Raw genomic sequence first — 22,606 nt, forward strand, 5'->3', positions numbered from 1 at the left:
GCAGATAATTTGGAAAAAGCAAACCATTATAAAGAAGGAAATTAAAAATAAACTATACTCTCTCTGTCTGGTGATGCCCACAGTTAATATTTTCAGATAGATGCAGTTCCACAGTCCCTATTAAACACCTTGTGGCCAGGAGTGTTTTGCGATTCAGAAAGCTTCAGAGTTTGGAAATTTGGTATGGCAAGTGTGCTGTAATGTCTCCTGTGGGGCTGGGGATAATGCCCTGTAACCAAACACATTAATATTTCTGCAGTGAAACAAAGAAACAAGCCCACATATCCATTCAGATTAAGTTCGGCCATGAAAGAAGTTAAAAGGAACTTCAGGTTTTCTGATAGTTTCGGGTTTGGGAATCTCAGATAAAGAACTGTGGGTCTGTCTCCATGTGGGGTCACCTATCCGGCCTTGGAACCTGCACACTAACAAGGCTTGGAGGCACTGGTCACACATCATAAGACTGATGTGGGTGGCACTCCCAGCACTGTGCAATGCAACATGCCTGTGAATTTCTGGAATTATCTGCCCCACACATTCAGAGTATCAATATGTCTGCATCTCCTTTATTGTTTTTAAATATTTGCATGAGGGCTCAGATCCATATTATCGAAAAGTCTAGTTTATTTCTCTCAGGGCATCTCTTTCCTGAATTGTCAAATTGCACTGCAGTTTTATTTAGTCCAAAGGAGATGAAGGTGGGATGGCGTCAGTCCAGCTTCTTACTGCTGGAAGCAGGGAGGGAGGAAGGGATCCCAGCAGATTTCCCCTGCTGTTGCTTCTTAGTGACACTGGCTTTGCTGTTAGGGACGGGTCACACACATCTAACAGCTGTTTGTGCACAGCTGCTGGGATGCCGTGTCGGTCCAGGTTTCTGCCCAGGTCTCCACGATGTCACCCTTTGGGCACCAAGGTATCAGCTTTCTTAGGCACAATCCCAGGCTTACCTGTTCTCCAGAAGGCACGTCCTTGCGGCAGGTGGCTGGATCGAGAGAAGAGGCCAGCTGTGGTCACATTCTGATCCCATTCTACCCTCTCTTACAAAACTCTGGGTTTTTATGGGGAGCCTGGGTCACAGCCCAGACTCCCACTTTACTCAAAGTGGTGTGATTTCAGAGACCTTGTTACCTTTCTGTATAAATGGGCCTTGGTCTATCTGGATAGATTTTCTTAACTTTGGGTCTTAGGGAACAAGGTTCGGGTCTTGTTCTCTCTGTTCCAGAAGATGTGGGGGTCCTCATACAAAAGGACGCCTCTCCTGCCACCAGCTTTTCATTACTGGGACTTCACGGAAAGGCTACCTTAATTGAACCACAAAATATCATATTCACCTTCTTCTCCCCCAAATTGTGTACCATATGACCCAGCAATTCCATTTATATGTATTGAATACATCCCCAAAATAATTGAAAGCAGAGTCTCAAAGAGATATTTGTATGTCCATGTTCATAGCAGCATTATTTACAATAACCAAGAGGGTAGAAGCAACCCTGGTGTTTATTGATGGATGACTGGATAAACAAAATGTGATATATATATATATATCATTTCCCCAAAAATAAGACCTAGCCAGACAATCAGCTCTAATGCGTCTTTTGGAACAAAAATAAATATGAAGCCCGGTCTTATATAAGACCCGGTATATTATATTATATTATATTATATTATATTATATTATATTATATTATATTATATTATATTATATTATATTATATTATATTAATCTGGTCTTATATTATAGTAAAATAAGACTGGGTCTTATATTAAGTTTTGTTCCAAAAGATGCATTAGAGCTGATTGTCCGGCTAGGTCTTATTATTGGGGAAACACGGTATCTATCTATCTAGATAGATAGATAGATAGATAGATAGATAGATAGATAGATAGATAGATAGATAGATAGATACATAGATAGATAGATACATAGATAGATAGATAAATATAGAAATATTTCAGCCTTAAAAACGAAGGAAATTCTGGCACATGCCACAACATGGATGATTCTTGAAGACACGCTAAATGAAATAAGCCAGTCACAAAGGGACAAATATTGTATGATTCCACTTATATGAGGTACATAGAGAAGTCAAATGCGTAGACACAGAAAGTAGGATGGTTGTTACCAGGGGTTGAGGGGAAGGAGGAATGAGGCGTTATTGATAAATGGGTACAAAGTTCTAGTTTTGTAAGGTGAAAAGTTCTGGCGATGGATGGTGGTGATGGTTACATAGCTTTGTGAATGTACTAAATGCCACTGAACTGTACGCTTAAAATGGTGAATTCTGTTATGTATTTTACTACAATTAAAAAAAATTAAATGTATCATATAGAGTTCCTTTTGTTGCAAGTTAGAGCAAAGCAGAATCCAAACAGGCTTCAGAAAAATGGATTATGGCTAATAATGAAAGCTGACAACTTCAGCAAATGTTTGGCTTTAACACAGCCTGGTCCAGAGTACAAGCAATGTTGGAGTGATATCTTCTCCACTTTCAGAGCTGCCTTCCACTGTGTGGTCTTCACACTCCATCTGTGTCTTGGCCAGAAAGCTACAACAGGTCTGTATGCAGTGGAGGAGGGGCAAAAGCCTCTGTTCCAGGAAGTCCCAATTAGTCTCATGGTATGTCCTTGGTTCTCATTGGACCATCTGCTTATATGCCAGCCAATGACAGTGGCCAGGGGAATGCAATGGCTTGGTTGGGTTAGCTGGGGGTGATGTCGCTGGCAGCAGCATAAGAGTCAAATTGGGATGAATCCTCAGAGGGATTCAGATCTGGTTACCAGAAGGTGATGCCACTGAAGGATTGTGCAAGTATCCTCCCATGCCAAGAAAAAATTTTCATATGCTTCGTTTTTAATGACTGAACAATATCCAACCATATGGATATATCCTAATGTATTCAACATTTATCAACTATAGGACAATGAGACGATCTATTAAGATAATGTTGCAAGGCACATTGTTATAATCTATATTTTATATTATTTTCTTAAGACAGTTCATCAGAAGTCAAAGTATATGTAAACATTTTCAAAGCTTTTGGTAAACATTGCAAAGTTGTTTTCCAGAAACTTTATTTTTAATTGGGGAATATTGGGAAACAATGTTTTTCCAGGATGTCAAGTGGTTGTTTTTCAATCTAGCTGTGGAGGGTGCAGCTCAGCTGGCAACCTTGTTAAAGGCTCATGCTCTAACCAACTGAGCCATTGGGCCGCCCCCAGAAATGCTTTTTTAATATTCTCTCCCATTAGCAGAGCCTGAGAACATGTGTTTTACCACCCCCTCACCAGTAGTTCTCTCTAGTCTTTAGTCATTTGATGAGCAAAAATGTGTTAATTTGCATTGCCAACTGAGCTGGACTAATTTCCCCCACGTCTGGATGAGCCACGCCACAATGTCTGGCCTTCAGCCTTCCTGAAAGTACTGAAGGTACATGGCAGCCTTCTCACGTCAGCTAGTCCAGGGCTGTGCTCAGGTGTTGTATGTGGTGGCATGCTGTGTGTCTGGGTGGAGCACCAGAGGGACCCACAGATGCCTGGGTGTTCCTCAGGAACACTGAATGCCTTTAGCACAGAGCCTGGCACACGCTAAGCACTCCACAAGTTGTCATTATTGCACTTGTCAGTATGAAGTCGGATCTTTCTATCACTTTCTCTCTCTCATTCCTGGGGAAGCTCTGTCCTTCCTTCTGCAGAGACCCTGCTTAGGCTTTGCTCTCGGTTAGGAATACCTCATGCTCCTGCCCGCTGCCCTCTACCTGGTCCAATCCTGCCTGTCCTACAGTGCCTACGTGGGACTCCCATCCACCAGCTTGTGTGTTTTAAGCAACAGCACTTGTTGGATTTGTCTGATAAGCACTACACAGGGCCCTGGGACTGCTGTCTGCTGTTGACTTGAGGTGGCACACACTTCCTGCAATTTGACGTGCCCATGAGCCAGTCCTGTGTTCACAGCAGAGCTGAGGTCCCTCCCGGGTAGGCCGCTGGTTCATCTCCGCATAGGTCCTTGAACACCTTGGGGCGCTCCACACCGTATGTTGGTCAGGCCAGCTCAACCTGTCCCCATCTATACTTGATGCTCAGACAGTTAGGCATTACTGTGCTGTGGTGATTTTTAATCAGAGATTCAGTAGCCTCATCTCCTCCCAGGACTTGTGAATTACAGAAACAGACTCATCACAGGCAGCTGCAATGGGAGAAGTATAACTCAATGATGAAGAGCGGCAGATCGGCCTCATCTATGTGTTTCAAGGATTGCTGAAGCTCATACATAGAGCAGACATTGACCTCCGCCTTTACTTATGGAGGTCGGACAAGATCGGCTGGAATTTCTGTGATATGGCAGCCTCCAAGGGGTCAGGAACCACTTGCGTCCCAGGAGGCACGACTACAAGGAGCCCCGACCCTCTATGAGCTTCTCAAACTCCATACTCACCCACATATCGCTCAGAGGAATGAAAACTGGACCTACCTTGAGGCTGTAAGGAGAGCATGAGTCAGGCAGAGCAGAGGGGAGATCACTTTCTAGCTCTGGCCTAGTCTTCCTGATGTTGCTTCCCTTTGGCAGCCAATGTAAACTCCCTGTCTCGGGACTGCGCCCAGGTACTTAGCACACTCATTACAACGGTGGTTCATAAAGTGTGGTCGCTGGACAGCACTGGCAGCATCAATGTCTGGGAAGTGATTAGAAATGCAAGTCTTGGCCTGAGTCAGAACCTCTAGGGGCAAGGCCCATCAACCTGGTGAAGCCCTCCAGGTGACGCTGACGCATGTTCAACTTTGCACATTGGTTTTGATAAAACAGGAAATTCATATGCGCCTGTCAAGGAATAAAGTATGTAGATATTGCCTAGCATGGTATTTGGCACATAACAGATGATAAATAATTGAATAAATAAAAACAAGTCTGTGCTTCTGCTCACCCACCCCTTGCTCATACAAACAGAACTTCTAGGAGAGACTGGAGGAATTTAGGATGGGATTAAACCTGAGTGAGAAGGGAAAGTGGACCACAGCGTGAATGAGCATCATTAGCTCAGGGAGAAGAGTGAAGGGAATGGAAATCTCAGTATCACTTTATCAGTGAAGGATTTTATGTGTGGTAAAAGGAAACAGCCTTGAACTGTAACCTGAATGTTTCGGTGCACAGTTTACATCAGAGCTGGCAAGCTGGCTCTTCTCTCTTGGTTTTCCCACTGCATGCCCCTCTAACCCTCCTTGGCAGGTGGTGCCATCAAAACCATTTTGCGTATGCTGGTACTAGCACTGTGTTTATGCTACCAGCCAAGTCCAGCTCTTCCATCCCGGTGGAGTCATCTCTGTTCCTCTTTCTCTGGAGTCCCTTTCTTACACCCTCCCTCCTCCACCCCAGCATGGCCTTGTCTCCGTCCTGGCCACAGAAGACGCATTACTGATAGGTTACAGCTCTGATGGCATTTTATGAGTAAATCAGACATACGAAGAAACCTGTTGGGACACCGCAGGTAAGGCACCTGGTAGTACCTGGATGCAGTCTCCTCCCTTGTTCAGCAAAAGAGTTTTATCAGTTTTCCAAAGTTTCCTCCCAGCCTTAAATTTTCAAGCCTCAGTTGCACTGTTTATATTTGTCACATGAAGTAATCTATAAGGCCCTAGGCTTTCAGAGGATGTGTGACTTCAGGAGTAGGACCCGGTGGCAGGCCTCCACACTGCTCCCATCAGACTAACACAGACTCATGGATCCATGCGCATCTGGGCTGGTAATGGAACCTCTTGCTCTTAGGACAGTGTGATGTTAGTATTTTGGTTTTAAGAGGAAAAGAAGTTGTCTCATATGGCATATATTTCGTTTTAAACCTTGCTTTATTGTGAGGTCACTCAGTGCCTTTGGGAGTAGGCCAATGGGAGTGGGGTCATGGGCCAGGAAGCTGAGGGGCAGTGCCAGCCACATGGTCTTGAATCAGTCAGCCTTGGGCATCAAAGTTGATAAGACATGGATGGCCATATTACTTACCCGTTCTGAGCCTGTTTTTCTGAGGCACCAACTGGGTAGTAAGTTGCAAGGTTGTTGTGACGCTGAACGAGAAGCCACATCTAAACGGCATGGTGCTCTATCAATATAAGGGGTCATCGATGACACCAGCTCCTTCCACCAAATTCCAGAGTCATCACCACCAAGTACCATCCCAGTCCAAGCTCGAAGCTCCTGCCCATGGCTGGACGCAGGGGTGACCCTCTCAGCCTGCTTCCTCCACCCCCAAAATCCAGAAATGAAACAGAGGAGTTCTAGGCTTTTAGGGTGACTCAGAAGATCTCCCAGAAACTGAAAATGCCAGAAAAATAAGATAGAACTATTATAGGACACCCCATTTACATCAAGAAATGGAAAAGGAGTAGTTTGATGAGAGAAAATTGAAGGGGAGAAAGAAAAACAAGGAATCTGGTATTGAGAAAAAAAGGCATTGGGAGCCTTATCAAGCCCCCATATATTTTATGACTACTTATTTTGTGATTAACTCATATCCTGTCATCTTCCAAAAAGGATTACACATGACAGACCAAGCACTAAGTCTGCAGATCCATTTGAGATATCCCAGCCATCCACAACAACTTGAAAGGAATCACTGAGTCCCAGTACAATTCCTGCGGATAAAGTAACACCTCCCTCTCCTCACCTGATCTCTGCCAAGAGTCAGGGCCATGTGCCCAGGGCAGCTGTTCACACACATGTGCCAGGACCATTTAGAGCACCTCCAAGGAAATGCTCAGCAGACGCTACTGGGCTCCACTCAGGGACCCTCAGACCCCCCTACCTATCTGTTCTAGGCAATCTCTCACTAGTTGCTTTGTCGCCAGTAGTTGTCACTGCAGCCTTCTTCAGAGGCTGCTTGGGCTTCTGGAGCTCCCATGGCTGCCTGCGCAGAGGTCCAGAGACCTGAGCATTTCCATCCCTCCCCGCCCAGCCCCACCCGCCTGGCAGCAGCCTGGAGAAACGTCTGAACATCCAGCTCCCTTGTCAAGGCTGGACTGACTAACCCTGAGGTATATTTAAGCTCCAGAGCTTTCCACAGGTCCAGGTGAGCCTGGGATGCTTAGTTTCTTGCCCTCCAGTCCTGCTTTATCTCCTCTGTACCTGTTTCTCCTGGAAGCAATTCCTCATAAGTCCCTTGTGCAGGAACCCTGGTCTCCGGAGCCCAACCTAAGACAGACTTCTTGGGCTTCTTTTCTCCTTCTAAGTCCCCTCCTGGAGGACTGCTCATGGCTTCCCAATCTCCTCCAAGTAAGACTTGGTGCCTTGTCATTGTCTCAGATGTCTGTCAAAGGACTATTAGACATCCGCCCCAAATTGTACCCAGATTCTTGTTCAGAAATTCTGGTTAATTGGCTTCGGGCAATACATCCTGTAGGGTGATGCCAAATCAGAGGTAATGGAGCCATTTGGGAGAGGTTATTTTGGGACAGGCCACTGGCAAGGAAGCAGGGTGGTCCTTCTACAAACACACACAGGGAGAAGTAGACATTCCATTCCCTCAGGAACCCCTACACCTCGGGAGAGACGCCTGACTGCTTCTGTTGAATCCCCTGCTTGAACTTCCCCAAGTGAAAGGTCTGTGACCAGGCAACTATAGACGTTCGTTCAATGTCTCAGACTGCTCCCATCATTTACTGTCCCCTCTGAGGCTAAGACTGTGAAAAAGACCTGTAAGGCTACTGGGCTGCCGGGGCCAAGTCCCGCCTGGACGAGTCCAGGGTGGGAGCTGTGGACTGGAGTGGGTGGGCAGGATCCTGGAAGGCACAGGAGCAGTCAGTTTCTGGAGCTTGGGACAGAGAGAGAGAGAGTGGAGATGGCCTAGCGGGGGATTCAGCTGATTCTAAAAGAAGGCTGTGTCCCCAGCAACCACCCAGATGTCATGCTTACGGATGGAGAGCCATCGATATTTTGGAATGGGTAACGTTTAGTTTTCAAGATACCACTGTACCTTTAATTTATTAGCTTTCCATAAAAACACATAACATACACAATCTACAGTATAGAAAGTATAATTTACAAAAATATAAAAATATTGGTTATTTTTTAGTATTCCAACATATTACTGCATGTGTTATTTCAATAAGCATGTTTAAACAATGCACACTTATCCAGCATGCTTACCTCTGTGGGGAATAAACTCAACCCCCATTTTTATTGTTTTAAAATAAAATATATATTAAGAAAAAGAAACCAAAATTGGTTATAGGTGCATATTGTATGTATAAAAGCTTTTGCAGTGGAGTTTGAAAGAAAACATCCGTTTATATCATTATTTAGGCCCTGTTTTCCAGTATCAATAAGTGGCCTGAAGTGTTTTAAGCTGATTGTTTAAACAAGGTTCTTTCCACACAAAAGCTGAGGGTTCCCTCAGGTTTATAGTCTTCTTCGCAGGTTATGAGATGATCACGAAAGCCAATACTCTGAACACATTCGGTTTGCAGAGGGCATGAGTGGTGGGCAGCCTTCAGGCCAGGGCTGATTCCCAGATTCCTTCAGGGGATTCAGACTGGCATTTTAGAGGCTCAGTCAAAGGAAATCCCAGATTGATGCCCTGGGACACATGCTCCTGGGATGCAGCAACGTTGCCTGTGAGCTCTGCCTTGCATTTGCAGCTCCACCCCAGTCAATCTCTGACACCAGGGCCTCTGAGGACACTGCCCTGTGGGGCGTGGGGTGGAGGTTTCCTTCCACCCTGGAGCGGCTGGTCTTACCGGCAAGCACAGGTCTCCACGGACATGTTGGGGTACACCTTCAGAACTACGTTCCGGTTCTCATCCAGGAAGAGGACCCCAAGGGAGTTCATCTTGTCGGGAACGCAGCAGGGCTCTGGGATGCCTGGGACAATGCCCACGGCCCTGACAATGCTCTGGATGGTGGCGTGATTGGACGGGCGGACGATCTGCAAGGCAGAAAAGGAGCATGGTTACCGGTGCGCACTGCCCACACCCACCCACTGTGCCATCTACACGTTCTTGACTCAGGCCTCAGAAAAGGTGTCAACCTAAAAGAAAAGGTGAGATCCCAGTGGCTGGTACCCCTTTCCTCCCAAGTCAGCCTCAGACTGAGCCCAGGGAGGTTTGCAAGAGCCTCAGGCCTTCCTGACCCTCAGGCTTCCCAGAGGGAAGCCACATCCCCTACATGGCACTGGCCACTTGGGGGCACCTGTGCCTCACACATCTGAGGGACACCTGGAACTGGGCAGGAGCACGTAGAGGGGAGGCTGAGGGAGGTGCCCAGCCAGATCTACCTGGGGCCAGATGCCTAGGTTTACATTCCTCCCAGTCTGAGGAATACAGACATGTTTCCATATGATCATGTTCTTGGCACTGAAGGGGAAAGCCTGCACGCTCGTGTGCGGCAGAGTGATGGGGCTGGAAACTGACATTTTCCAGGTGGGTCTGACTGCAGGTGTCAGATGATGCTTCACCTGCGTCACTCCTTTTTGTCATCCTATCAGTCATATGGGGTTGGTATGATCTTAATTACATATAATCAGTCATATGGAGTTGGTGTTACCTTAATGGTGAAGAAATTGAAGCTAAAAGTGACTGAAAAACTGGACCAAGACCCTTTAGTTAGCGTAGCCATGTTTAGAAACCATGCCTGCTGGGGCCACACCGGCTCTCTTCCTCTCCCCAGGCAGCCTCTCACATCCAGAAGGGTCCCAGTGGCAAGCACAGACAATGCCATTCCTCAAGTACCTCTGACAAGATGAGCAGGACCAAGCCACGTGCACTGAAGTGCATCGCCAACCTAGGAGAGTTTTATATATAGCATGTTGAAGAGAAAGGCATCCTGTGTGGGGAAGCCAGGAGGAGAGGGAGGCAGGGACATCTGATTTGCGGGGTTCAGGCTGGTGTCAGGGAAGGTGGGAAGGCAGCCAGCTGGGCTGACAAGGTAATTGTGGGGTCAGCCAGCTGGAGCCTGCTGAGTACTCTTCCTAAATCTGCTAGGTCCTTCCAGCAGACGCCTGTCTCTGTAGGGCACCTCCCTTCCTCTCTCTTGCACGTGCACGGCTTTGCGGAGAAATCCCTTAATTCCCAAACAGGGTAATGCCGCCCTACGTCTGGGTCTGGGATTTCCCAGCTGGCTGATTTATTCAGGTTCGAATTGGATTTATGCACTGACTTCCTTTCTTGGAGAGGAAGGCATGACCTGGAATTCAGCAGAAGAGCTAAGCAGGAGGAAAGTGTGCGTGTACGCTCCGAGGGTGGACATCAGCTGGCAGCCAGCCCACCACAGCTCAGGCGGTGGGTGGGGAGATGGATAGAGAGCCACAACGCAGCCTGGAGGGAAGGTGAGAATCTGAAAACATTCCCCGCACAATGGCTGAAACAGCCCCACGGTATGTGTTCTGCAGACTCCCTCACAGTGAGAGCTAGTTGTCCCCTGGGTCCCTGTCCTGAATGGGAGGAAGGGAGGAAGAAGTTCTTTGGGAAGCCACTGAGACCAGCTCTGTGTGGGCCGGGGCAAGGGGTGGGGGGGAAGTATCTACTCAACCTCTGTATTGTTGCTTTGTGGGAACACATACCTAAGGAGATGCATTCTCCTCTTTCCAAAGGAGGAAATGTTCTGATTTAAAATTTAAATTCAACCAAGTCAACACTTTCAAAAGCACAGCTCAACCACATCAGTCTGTGGGTTGTATGTACCCAATAGGCTGCCTCGTTGGGACCTCCTGCTACCTATTCCCCACCTCCAATTGATGGGAGGTGTCGCTGGGCGAACACATCCTACCTTGGGCATAGGGAACTCGCAAGCTCCTGCGCAGTAGTAGGCGTCAAAGGATTTGGGCGAGATGATCCATTCATTCCACCCAATGTCTGCAAAGTCCACCTTCAGATACCTCCGCGAGCAGACCCTCGGCTCGTCCCACTGCTTCCTGCGAGCTTTCTGCATCGTCTTTTCATCGAAGTGCAGCATCTGCGACGAAGCCATGAAGAAATCCTGTCCTTTCTTCTTGCGGTCCTTGCGCCCCGGCCGGGGCTTCAGCGCCCGGAAGGGGCTGGGCCACAGTTCGTGCTTGTGGTAGTGCTGGGCGTGGGGGGCTTGGGCTGGCCTCTCGTCCAGCCCTGGCAGCTCATTGTCCTGGAGGGGCCCAGTGGGCTGTGTGGCCCGCCGCACGCGGGGGTCTGCGGAGCTGTTGGGGGCTGCGCGGGGCTCTGGGTCTCCAGCCTGGAAGGGGTCATATCTCTGCAGTGTCACTGCCACACTATTGGGCTCCGAGATGGCCAGGTCATTGGCATAGATGAGGATGTAGGGCGCATGGGGGCTGGGCCTGGGCGCCCCGCGGTCCTTCTCCCCAGTATCCAGCTGGGCGGAGAGGAGCAGCTCGCCATCCCGGCGGGCCGCCTTAACGATGGGGGAAATGTCTTTGGCCTGCCACAGGCCCCTTGGTGGGGGTGCCAGGGCCATGGCCCCTCGGAGCAGCCCCTGTGTGGCTGTGTTCTGCGAGAGGCTGCGGAAGAGCAGATGCTGGCGTGAGGGTGGGCCTGGGGGCAGCAGGCGGCAGGACGTGTTCTTAGCTCGCTGCTTGCATGGCACCTCACGGGCCCGGGGCCACCTTGGCTCTGAGTAGAAGTGGAATGTGGCCGTGAGGATCATTTCCGAGTCCTGCATAGAAGTCAAGTTGAAGAAATACACAGCCTTCTGGTTGATCACTTCTGCAAGGGAAGGACAGACCACAGCCTGTTAGGTTCTTTCCTGCATAGGACCCTGTGCTCACAGGGTCTCCCACCCAGGGCTGGGATGGAAGAGGAAGACCTATTTAGGGAACCTTTCCAGGCCAGCCAGGCTGTCCTCCTCATGTTAAACTGATGAGGGTGCCCGCTGTTGACCTCAATGAGTGGATAAGGAATTGAGGTGAGAGAGACCAGGATTATCAATATTTCATCGCAAAAGAGAAGATAGTAGCAGCAGACAGTGTAGGTGCCGGGCCTGCTGGACCTTAAATCTCCTGTCTGGCGGCCCATGCCCCCCACCCCACTTCAATGCCTCTCAATGAACAAATTAACAAATTATCTCTGACACCTTCATTGAGATAAGGTGGGTTCAGGTGTTCAGGTTGGGTCGAAGCGCTGCTGACAGCAGTCCTCCTGTATTTGCACAGCCCTCTATTTTAAATATATTAAATATAGCCAGTATTCCAAATGAGGGGAAATAAGTAGACAGTCTCAACTTTTCCTGCATTCCGGGTGCCTTCTGAGGAAAACTGGCTTAAGAGCAGAGCCATTTGGGTGTCTGCTGTTTGTTCTGCCCAAGGGCTCTTAAGTTTGTTTTATAAAAAAAATAAAAATAAATAAATAAAGATTTTACAAAGAAAGAAATCAGGGTTGCACAAGTCACTCAACAAAATTTCCAATGTCCAGGTTGCTCTCCAGAGGCCTAAATCATGATAAAAACCAGGATCACTCAAACATCACATCTGCAGCTCGAGAATGATCTAGCCTCTGTATCCCTGGGGCTGTTCACCACCCCTTCCTTCTCTCCTGGTTCTATCAGGTGTACCCCAGGGTCCAGGGCCACGCCCCCTCATCGGCAGCCCCAGGAAACTGCCTAACCTGGCAGCATGAGTTCTCTGAATGGCCAAGTCCGCTCAGGGGTTCCAATGGGACTGGAGCTGCTGTCCACAGGCAGGAAGTGAGAGCTACCAGGTAGGCTGCCTCCTTCCTGCTCCTTACTCCTGCTGCCAGTGTCAGTGAGCTGGGCAAAGCTGGGGGAGGAGCAGAGCTTCGGAGGGCAGGACTGTGTATGTGTGCAAGGATGCTGGGTTCTCCAAGGGCATGTGAGGGGCCACCTGCACCCATGGGATCAGCTGGATTTATTTTTAAACTAAAACCTTCAGTTTAAGGTTAATTGTGTCTACTGGGAAGGAGGCATAATTCAATTGGGAATTTTCATATACTCTTAAGGGACTATGAGAGAGAGAAAGGGAAAAAAAAACACATTTATGGAGAGCCTGGTAAATGCCAGTCAAGGCTGAAGTGACACCCTAAAGATCCTGCCTATCTAATTCTCAGAACAAACGCGCAGAGAGGTGTAGTAGCCCTCCACCCCCTCAGTGAAGTATGGCCCGCTTCACACATAAGGAATAGTGTGTGGTCTTAACGCGCATTTAAACTTGGCTTCCCCAAACCCTGCAGTCAGGGTCTCCAGTCCTGCATTTCCCAGACTTCCCTGATCACTGCCTTCCTCTCCTGGACACGACTCAGGTCTAGGAAAATGGGCCCAGGAATTTGTATTTTACCCAGCATCCCAGGGGATTCTAACCATCAGAGAACTTTGAGGAGCACTGGTGGGCAGTGGCTCTGTACCTGCAGCATCTGGACTGACCTGTGGGTGGGGTGGAAGTTCCCCAACAACACAGCCCTCCCACCCCCATGCTAGAAAAGGCCACACAGCATTGAGGCTTACTTTCCTCATCGGCTTCAGAGGGACAACACAATCTCTCATGTGATTGTTTGGAGGATTAAATAAATAGCATATGTAAAGTGCAGACACAAAGGAGGAGCCCCCACATGTGGTTCCCTGTCCCTTTCACCAAAGGACCAGGGCTGGCAGAGTGAGCTCCTCCTCCGCCAACTCAGGCACCTCCTACTGAATGATCCAAATATTTGAGTTGTGGCCCAGCCAACACAGCAGATAAAAGTGTTTTTCTCTTATCCAGTCGACTCTTAACTCTATTGTTCTGCTAGCAGATTCCATGCCTGAGAACACTGAAGAAGTGCTAGGACAAAGAGCTGTCCCATTGCATCTCAGGAAACCTGTGGCCCTCAGCAAGGAGAAAAAGGGCAACTGGAGGAACAGAGATGGGGCACCCAGAGAAAAGCAACTCAGCCCCCCTTCTGGTGACAAAGTAAAGGTTAAGATGGAGTATAAAGGACAACTGTGTCCACGACAGCAGGGATAGCAACTTTGGCCTGAGGGGGGCATGGCCTAAAGCAACACGCTGGAGGTTTGCTCTCTGAGTGGCAAGAAAACTGGCTTTCCTTGGAGGTTACTTCTGCACAGGGTGCAGGAAGGAGCACAGCCAATGCTGCCACGCAGTTACAATGGAGGACCAGAGGGCATGCTCATAGAGTCAGAGGGAGAGGAACCTTCCGGCCCCGTAGATTGCACTCAGGCCAGAAGTCCTTCCTCCATTTGGCTGAAGACCTTTGGCCACAGGGAGCTGCCCTGCACGAGGCAGCCTCCTGCCTGAAGACCCGCCCTGCTGGGAACTGTTGAGCTGGAGACAGGCCAACCCTATCCCCGCATGAAGGGACACAAGCTGGCCCTGCAGGTAAATGCCAGGTAAATGCCAGTCAGGCACTTGCCTGAAATCTCCCAGCTTGGATGAGCCCATGCCTCACAAGAGAAACCCCAACGAGAAGCCCCTATTTCCCGTGAACTCTGCTGATGCCTATGGCTCATGTCTCATGGTCAGTGAGAAAGGTCATCTTCCTCTCCCAGCTTCCCTTCCTCCCTCCTCTCCTTTTCCTTTCTTCCTTCCCCTTTTCCAATAAACATTAAGGAAACTCCTACTCTGGGCTAAGCATTGGGCTGACTGGGGTCCTAGCAAAGGTGGTTAGCGGTGTCCCAGAAGAGCTCAACTTCGGGGTGCTGCAGACAGGGAATTGTGGCAGTGCCAATCTGTAGTGCAGTCACAGCTGACAAAGCACTGTCCACATGAGGCCGCAGGTGCTGGTACACTCACTCACAGGTTACTGCCCGACTCGGAGCCCTCCATTGTCCTAAAATAAAGCACCCACTTGCGGAGGCCCTACTTGCTCGGGCCTGCCTTCCTCACCTCCATCTCCTACCCCCACCCATCTCTGCGCCAGTCCCCTGGCTTTGTTGTCCTCCTGAGATGGAACTTCCAGTCTCAGGGCTCTGCCTCTGCTGTTCCTTCTGCAGTCATCGCTCATCTTCCGGGCACTGCTGCTTCAGGTCTTTGCTCAAATGGCATCTCCAAGAAAGGGTGCCCTCGGCTCCTGTGCCTGGAAGAGCAACCCCGTCACTCTGTCTGTCCCTCACTTCATTTGTTTCATGTCACTTCCCAACATTCTGACATACATTTCTTTGTTAGTGTTGCTCTTTCCCCCAGAACACAAACTCCAGGAGAGTCGGGGCTTTGCAAGCTTTGTTCACTGCTGTACCCCTAGACCCCAGCACAAGGCCTGAGTGACAATCAGGGCTCTGAAATACGTGTTGAATGGTGGGGGAAGGGTGAGGTCTTGCTAGATTGGTCCACTTCAGTTAGCAAACGGGGAGTTCCTGGCCTGCTGCCGTGGGGCTCAGCAAACATATCCTGAAAGTAGTCCAGAAACGTAGAGCTGATAATGCAGATCTAGCTGGAGACCCTGGGAAGCAGCATCTTTGTCCAGTTACTTCCTCTTAAGCCTCCATTTTCTTGTCTTTAAAACAGGAATACTATTGTTTACCATTACGGAGCTCCAAGCACATACGCATCTTGATTCCTCATTATCAGCAAGGAGAGCAGTGATGGGTCACTCTTTCTATGGACAGAAAGATGGCACTTCAGAGAGGGTCCATTACTTGTCTAAAGTGACCCAGCTGGTAGGGGACAGAGCCAAGATATGCACCCCAAGCCCATACCCTTTGATAGAACCATCATCTGCCTAACACTGTTTATGTCTTGTGAATTGCAAAACGTTTTGAAAACACAAGTCAGTATTTGAATGTTTTTGAGTTGTGACTCTCCAAGAAAGAAAGGACTCACCTTATTTTGACAAGCTGATCTCCCTAGGATCTTTGGAAATCTCAGAACCCTAAACAGGTTCCACTTTGCTGAGTAATCAGCCTCCTTCCCAACTCAGTGGGGATGGGGCTGGAGTGGAAGAGGTGGGGAAGAGGCCTCCTAGCCCCAGGGTCCCCTCAGGCACCCTCATGGCTAATCCTCAGGCCAAGAGGACCCTTGGATGGCTCTACCCTATAGAAACAGAACCCAAGCCACCTGGATACTTGTCCTGTCATCCATTGCCCTTGCAACAGCCATCAGGGTGACCAGAGTGAGAACGCCAGTCTGAAGACGCAAGCAGCAACATAAGCTGGAGGCCAGTGGTGCTACACAGAGAAGGGAAGAGAACCAACATGCGCCGTGGGGTCTTTATTCAGGCAGGCCCCAGAGTCAGGGTTTAAACCTTGCATGTATCACTTACTAGCCCTAGGCAAGTCATGGAACTTGTCTGTGTCTCAGTTTTCTCATCTGTAAATCAGGCAGAATATTTGTTCACACCTGCTGAAGTTGTGAGATCCTCTCTGCGGGCTCGCTGCATGGTGCTTACACCCAGCACATGCTCAGAGCATCCTGGCCATGTGGCATCACGAGCCACTGCTGCACTCAGGGCGCCGTGACCCCGAGCACTGGGACCCCTCACATCACACTCATGCTTCACAAGGAAGTCATCTATTATAGATGAAGGGTTAGTGTCCTTCCTACATAAAGAATTTCCACGAAAACAGTCAGTAACCACAAAATGGCCACAGGGTTTTGAAAATTAATTTGGGGAATGTAATCAATAATGTTGTAAAGATTTTTTTTTTTTTTTGTAGGGTATCCGATGGACACTTGTCTCATTAGGGAGACCACCTCAGGGATAGTGTAGATGCCTGATCACTGCACTGTACACCTGAAGCTGAAGCTGAACAATAATGAATGTCAACTACAAGTTTATATATGTATATATATATGTATATATATGTATATGTATATACCTACAAGAAGCGGAGTACAGCATTAGGAATAGAGACAGTGGAAATGAAATGGCTCTGTGGATGGGGGGAGGGGAGTTCACACAGTGTGAGGGATATAAATGATAAACGTCTAAGTATTACTTTGTCTCGTGCACCTAAAACTAATAAAAAAAAGAAAGAAAGAAAAAGAACTTCCACAAATCAGTAAGGAAAAGACAGGAACCCCAATAGCAGGAAGTAATTTCCACAAGACAAACTGCAAATGGCTAATAAACATGAAGTCCAGGGTGACTGGAAATTAAAAATAGAAGGTAACCTTAAGTGAGGATGTAACAAACTTTATCTGCATGTTGAAAATATGATCCTGTGAGGGTAAAAACAATACACATATTCCACCAAAATATTAACTCCAGTTAATCTGAGTGTGTGGTTAAGGATGACTTCTTTTTGTTTTAATTAAAAATTTTTCAATTACAGTTAGCATTCAATATTATATTAGTTTCAGGTGTACAGCATAGTGATTAGACATTTATATAACTTATAAGGTGATCCCCTTGATTAGCCTAATATCCATCTGACACTATACATAGTTATTACAATATTATTGACTATATTCCCTATGCTTTACTTTACATCCCCATGACTATTTTGTAACTACCAATTTGTACTTCTTAATCCCTTCACCTTTTTCACCCACCCCCTCCAACACTCCTCCCATCTGGCAACCATCAGTTTGTTCTTTGCATCTATCAGTCTGTTTCTGTTTTATTTGTTTGTTTATTTTGTGTTTTAGAATTCTTTCCTTTGTTGTGATTTTCTATGATTTCTAGATTTTCCCCAGTATGTATGCATTTCTTTTATAATCTCTTTCTTCTCCCCTTGAGTCTCTCTTTCCTTCCTCCTTCCTCCCTCCCTCTCTCTTCCCCCACCTCCCTCTCTCTTCCCCCTCCCCATCTCTCCTCCTTCTTCTCTCTTCCCCCCTCCCCCCTCCTCCTCCCTCTGTCTTCCCCCCTTCCTCTCCCTCCCTCTCACTGTGTACACACTGTACACTCCCCCAATGCCTACAGGAAACTGATTGACACTCAGGGCCTTGATGTCCTGGCTGTGGCCTACTGGTCCACTTCCATCTCCTGCCTCTCTCCTCATCTTATGTCCTCACTGAAAACAAAGTCCTCAGTTCCACGTATACAATGGACTGCCTCACTTCTATACCTGCCTAAACACCACCTGCCCTTTCTGAGTGTGTCTGGGGCTCACCACTCTGTGAAGGCTTCACTGACCCCTACCCAGGGCCTCTTCCCTGCTGGGTCAGTGCTGTCCCTTGAGGCTCCCAAAAGACATCCCAGCCCTTTGTCAGACCACCTGTCCTACTGTCCACATTCTTCTGATTACTCCTACCCTCCCCACCAGCTCCTGAACATTTCTGGGCAGGGCCAACAATCTAGGCATATTTGTGTCATCTGGTCTTACAGGGGTACTTAGGAAAGATTTGGGGAGCTGAAATAAACGTGACTTTGGCATTGTTGCCAGATGAGTATGTATTATTACACCCATCAGGTTGAGAGGTTAAATAACTTGCGCAATATCACACAGGTGGATGGAAAGCTTAAATTTAAATACAGGTCATTTGGGGCAGGGGTGTCTAATATTAACCCTTAGTGTCCGGCTCGGAGGCTCTCTCCACTGATGTAGACTCAATGGGGAACAAAACGCCCTTCGGGGAGCAATGGAAGGGAGGGCGGGGTGGCTAGAGCAATAAGAGTAGAAGCTGATTATTGTCACTTACATGTGCCAGGCATTGTTTTGAGCACTTGACATATCTCAGATCATTTAAAAAAACCTTGTAAGAAAGGGACAGTTATTAGTCCCATTTTAGAAGTGAAAAAACCTGAGTCACGGGCAAGTTCAGTCCCTCGCCCAGATCACAGACTCTGGATTTGGACCACGTCAGTCCAGCTTGCAGCCTGAACTGGGAACCTGAGCTTCGCTGCCTCGTGGCAAGTGAGGAACACGGTTCTACTGTGACAAGGGCTGCAGGACTGATGCAGTTATTGTTCAGGAAGCGGTGCCACGCCACAGAGGCCACCATCTTGGAGCAGGCTGGTACCGGTATTTTCTAGGACTAGAGCTGGAACCTACTATTTTTGTTTCTTATCCATAAAATGAGGGGTCCCTGGCTAGGCTCACATCTCCTGATAGTAAGGTTGTTGGGTCAGGAAGCAGGCACCTCTGAGGGCTGGCAAGGGGCCGGGTATGAAATAACTTAAGTGAATGAAGGGAGGCGTCTGCTCTGTGACAGGCACAAACCCCACCTTATCCCATGGAATCTTCACCTCCTCACTGTACGCACAAGAAACCAATGCTCAGAGAGGGAAAGTGACATGCACCACAGCACACAGCCAGAAGCTGCCAAAGTTAGGACTTCTACTCGTGGCTGTCAAATGGTCCCCAAACATGTGTTCGATTTGTTAGACCGTCCCAGACTGGTCCAGAATAAGCTCCCAAGTTGTCTGTTCTACCTTCTGTCTCCCAAACCTGGGGCTTAGTTCTGATGGGGGTGGGAGAGGGAGATAACAGTGAGAACAGCATTAGCCTGGCACCTGGGAGGCACCAACCATGGCCACTGTGAACAGCCCCATGCCCTGCCTCTGAAAGACTGTTTCCAAGTCCTTTTCAGGGCTAAGATCCTGTGCTTCAGTCACTTGTATTCCTCTTATTCTGTGAAAACAGAGACAAACTGCACCTCCATCCTGGGGCTGCAGCGAGTGGTGCGGCTCACTGAGCATGCTCACCTCTTGTTGCAGCGGTGACCTTGTAGGCCTTGCTTTCCTCCACTGTAAAGCTTTGAAGACTGACTCAATGGGTACAAGGTCAAGTCTACGTCTATATGAACACAAATGCTTTGTACTCTCAGGGCAACAACACACACTAGCACCTAATCTGGCCAGAGCTGGGTCTGGACTTACACACATTACCTCAGCTCAACTTTCTTGCAGCCCCACAGGGAAGATACTGGCGTGACTTACCCATTTTGTAGATGAGTACCCTCAAGTCCAGAATGCTTTAATGATTCGCCCAACGTCACATCCATGCTAGATGATTCCTGAGTGGCTTAATTTAATAAGGATGCTGCAGAAAGGGATCCCAGGTGGTGAATAAAAGGTACCAGCGAGGAGGGAATTAGATCGGGTTGACCTGGAGCCCACCTGAGTCTGCTTGGTGCAGAATGGGGGACAGGGTCTCTCTGTGGTAGGTGCTCCGCAGTACATGGCTATGTGAAGCCAAGCTGCCCATGTCTGAGGCCATGGATGTCACCTTGAGTTGTACAGCCAGTGACTAACAGGTGGCAGGTCTGACCCCAGGCTGTCTGGCCCCAATGTTGGGCTTATTCCTGATGGTCTTTCTCCTGATAAATGGCCTCCTTCTTGACAAGGGCTGCAGGGGACCTTGACCCACATTTTCTAGAAGGCGTTCTGTGACCATGAGTAGTCTCCATGACAGCCAGGTCTTCCCACCAGCCCTGCCACCGAGCTGCACGTCCTTTCTGCACCACGAGGCCTGCAGAGGTAGCCCAGCCCAGGGACGACAGCTGAAGCTGAAGTCTGGTGGTGCTGCCTGGCCGGGCAGGGGCTGTGCAAGTGGCCTCTGTCTAGCTCCATGCAAGGTGTGGAGCGAGGGGACAGGATCTGCCCGGGTGGGTGGGGTCCCCTGGCCCAAGCTTCGGACCTTCCTCAGACTCCCATAGTCTGAACACTTCATGCCAGTACGCCGCAGTCCTGATACCCAAGGCGAGGCCCCAAAGGGCCTTCTCAGTCCACTCTGTTTCCCCAGCCACCTAATGACTGCCTCCAGCTAGAGGTTCACATCCCTTGTCTGGGCCCAGAGCCTGTAACTTCTGTCAGGGTTGCCTGAGACGCCCTCCTCATCTGTCAAAAGCTAACACAACTGACCCCTATGACATGGATCCTCCACCCATGAATTCTCCAACCCAGTCCCATCTCCATCCTGTGCTTAAAGACTCGTGTATGGAGTGCTCCGTGTCTAGCAAGTGTGACACCCTCCCAGACCTGGCAGCAGCCCAGAAGTGGGAACTCTGTCACTCTGTGCCACTTCGGTTTCCCCACTGGAGGCCAAGGGGCTGGCATAGAGAGCTTGGTGAATAGTTAATGAAACAATGAATGAATGAATCAATGAATAGAAGGAAGAGGAAAAGCAGAGGTGCAGAGGTGCAGGGGTGGGAGGATGGACAAGTGAGGAAGAGGGAGAATGAGAAGAAGGGGTGGGGGGGCCTCTACTTACCCAGCCTGGGACGGAAGCTGCGGACTGTGTTGCCCCCTCCAGGCCGCGCGCCCCTTCGACTGTATTTCTCATAAAGCCTGAGCATGTGGACAGCTACCATGTCCTGGGCGCCAGGGCCCAGAGCAGCGGCTGCGTCCCCCAGGAACAGCTGGGGGTCCTTGTCCCCCGCCAGGCCGTCGGCAGCGGCGGGCGGGGCCGACCGGGCCGGGGCCGTGTGGCTGCTGCCCGCGACCCGGATCAGAAGCAGCGGCAGCAGAGACAGCAGTTGGGACCCCCGTCCGGGGCTGGCTCGAGCGAGGCCTCGGGCCATGGTGGGTGGCGGCGGCGGAGAGCTGGAGCTGGCAAGGAGGAGAGGGCAGGCGATCCGAGGCTGCGGACAGACCCTGCAGCTCAGGGGCACGCGCGCAGCCGGGGCAGCCGGGGGTCGCGGGGCGCGAGGCAGAGGCGAGCGGCCAGCCAAGCGCGTGGTCCGTCAGCGCAGCGCGAACCCCAGACCAGCGGTCAAGTCCGTTCTGAGCTCTGCGCAGCGGAGCGCGAGCCGGCGCGCTGCCTCCGCAGACTCGCGCCTCGAAACTTTGCAGCCCCAGGCGCGGCGGGCTCCGCGGGTTCGAGGGGAGGGGCGGGGCGGGCGGGGCGGGGCAGCCCGCAGCGCCCTCGGGGGACTCGGCTGCGCACCCTGACCGCCGGGGCTGCCGCCTACACTGCCGTGCCTGGGCCGCTGCGGGTGCGTGCGCCCATCTGTGGTTCCGCGCGCGCGCGCAGGGCTCTGCACCCGAATGTGAGGCCCGTAGTGTGGGGGGCGTGGGCGTGGGCGAGCGCTCTCCCCACACCCCTGCGGAGAGCCGGAGACCGGCGACCCAAGCGGCTCCTGTGAGTCGGCGCCGCAGCCTGCCTGGGGCTATGCGGGGGCTGGGCAGGTTTGGGAGGGGGGCCCGCCTGCTGGGTTGCCCCTGCAATGGTATGCGATGACTATGTGGTTGCGAGATGACAGCTCCCCCGTGAGGACCCGAGCGGGGATGTGTATGCGCCCAGTTGCCCTTGAGCCAGTGTGTGTCCAAAATGCAAGAGTGAGGGGCACACGGATCAGCACTGGGCAGCCTTTGAAACAAAAATCCCTAACCCCAAATCTCTACCAACCAGGGTAACCGGAACAAAATCCTGATTAAAGTTCAGAATTAGTCGATTAGCTGATCCTGGATTTGGCGACAATGAGCCCAGTTATTGAAGAAACACATCAAAGGTCTTTGCTAATCTTTGGACATGTAGTCATCAAGATTGTTCTGAGGAAGGACATGGTTTCAAATGACTTTACAAAACGTTTCCAAAGCGTCAGAATAGGAGGCGAGAAAGCATTGGCTATCCCGAGGTTTCACGATGAAGTGAGGGTGTCATGAGTCCCTGGCCCACCTCCCCTTAGCTTAGCCCTGGGCAGAAGGTCCTGAACTTCATCTTGCCTTTAGCAGGGTTTCTTACCTACACATAGAATTTCAGGGGGCCTGGTTATTTGGGTGGGGGGAAAATTACCTCTTTATTTTCACTTACCTATAACTGAAACTTAACATTTCCTCATATTAGAAACTCAGGCAGCCAACCACAGTGGTATTA

General features: G+C 49.7%; 1 protein-coding gene across 1 annotated transcript; it reads right to left on the reverse strand.

The window, feature by feature from the left end:
- Positions 1 to 7,926: 7,926 nt before the first annotated feature.
- GDF10 (growth differentiation factor 10) lies at positions 7,927 to 21,903 on the reverse strand. The gene is made up of 3 exons (XM_081074340.1): positions 21,002 to 21,903; positions 10,745 to 11,670; positions 7,927 to 8,906 (listed from the first exon to the last, which is right to left on the reverse strand). The coding sequence occupies exons 1-3, from the start codon at positions 21,309 to 21,311 to the stop codon at positions 8,715 to 8,717; spliced, it is 1,428 nt and encodes a 475-aa protein (XP_080930466.1). The 5' UTR covers positions 21,312 to 21,903; the 3' UTR covers positions 7,927 to 8,714.
- Between the last annotated feature and the right edge of the window lie 703 nt (positions 21,904 to 22,606).

This window comes from Rhinolophus hipposideros, assembly GCF_964194185.1.
Source record: "Rhinolophus hipposideros genome assembly, chromosome: 15".
In the NCBI taxonomy this organism is placed as follows: Eukaryota; Metazoa; Chordata; class Mammalia; order Chiroptera; family Rhinolophidae; genus Rhinolophus; species Rhinolophus hipposideros.

Coding starts and splice junctions, on each gene's coding strand:
- GDF10 (XM_081074340.1), bottom strand. CDS start 21,311: ATGGCCCGAGGCCTCGCTCGAGCCAGCCCCGGACGGGGGTCCCAACTG. Junction 11,671..21,001: donor CAGCTTCCGTCCCAGGCTGG/GTAAGTAGAGGC, acceptor CTTCCCTTGCAG/AAGTGATCAACCAGAAGGCT. Junction 8,907..10,744: donor GCGAGTTCCCTATGCCCAAG/GTAGGATGTGTT, acceptor TCTGCCTTGCAG/ATCGTCCGCCCGTCCAATCA.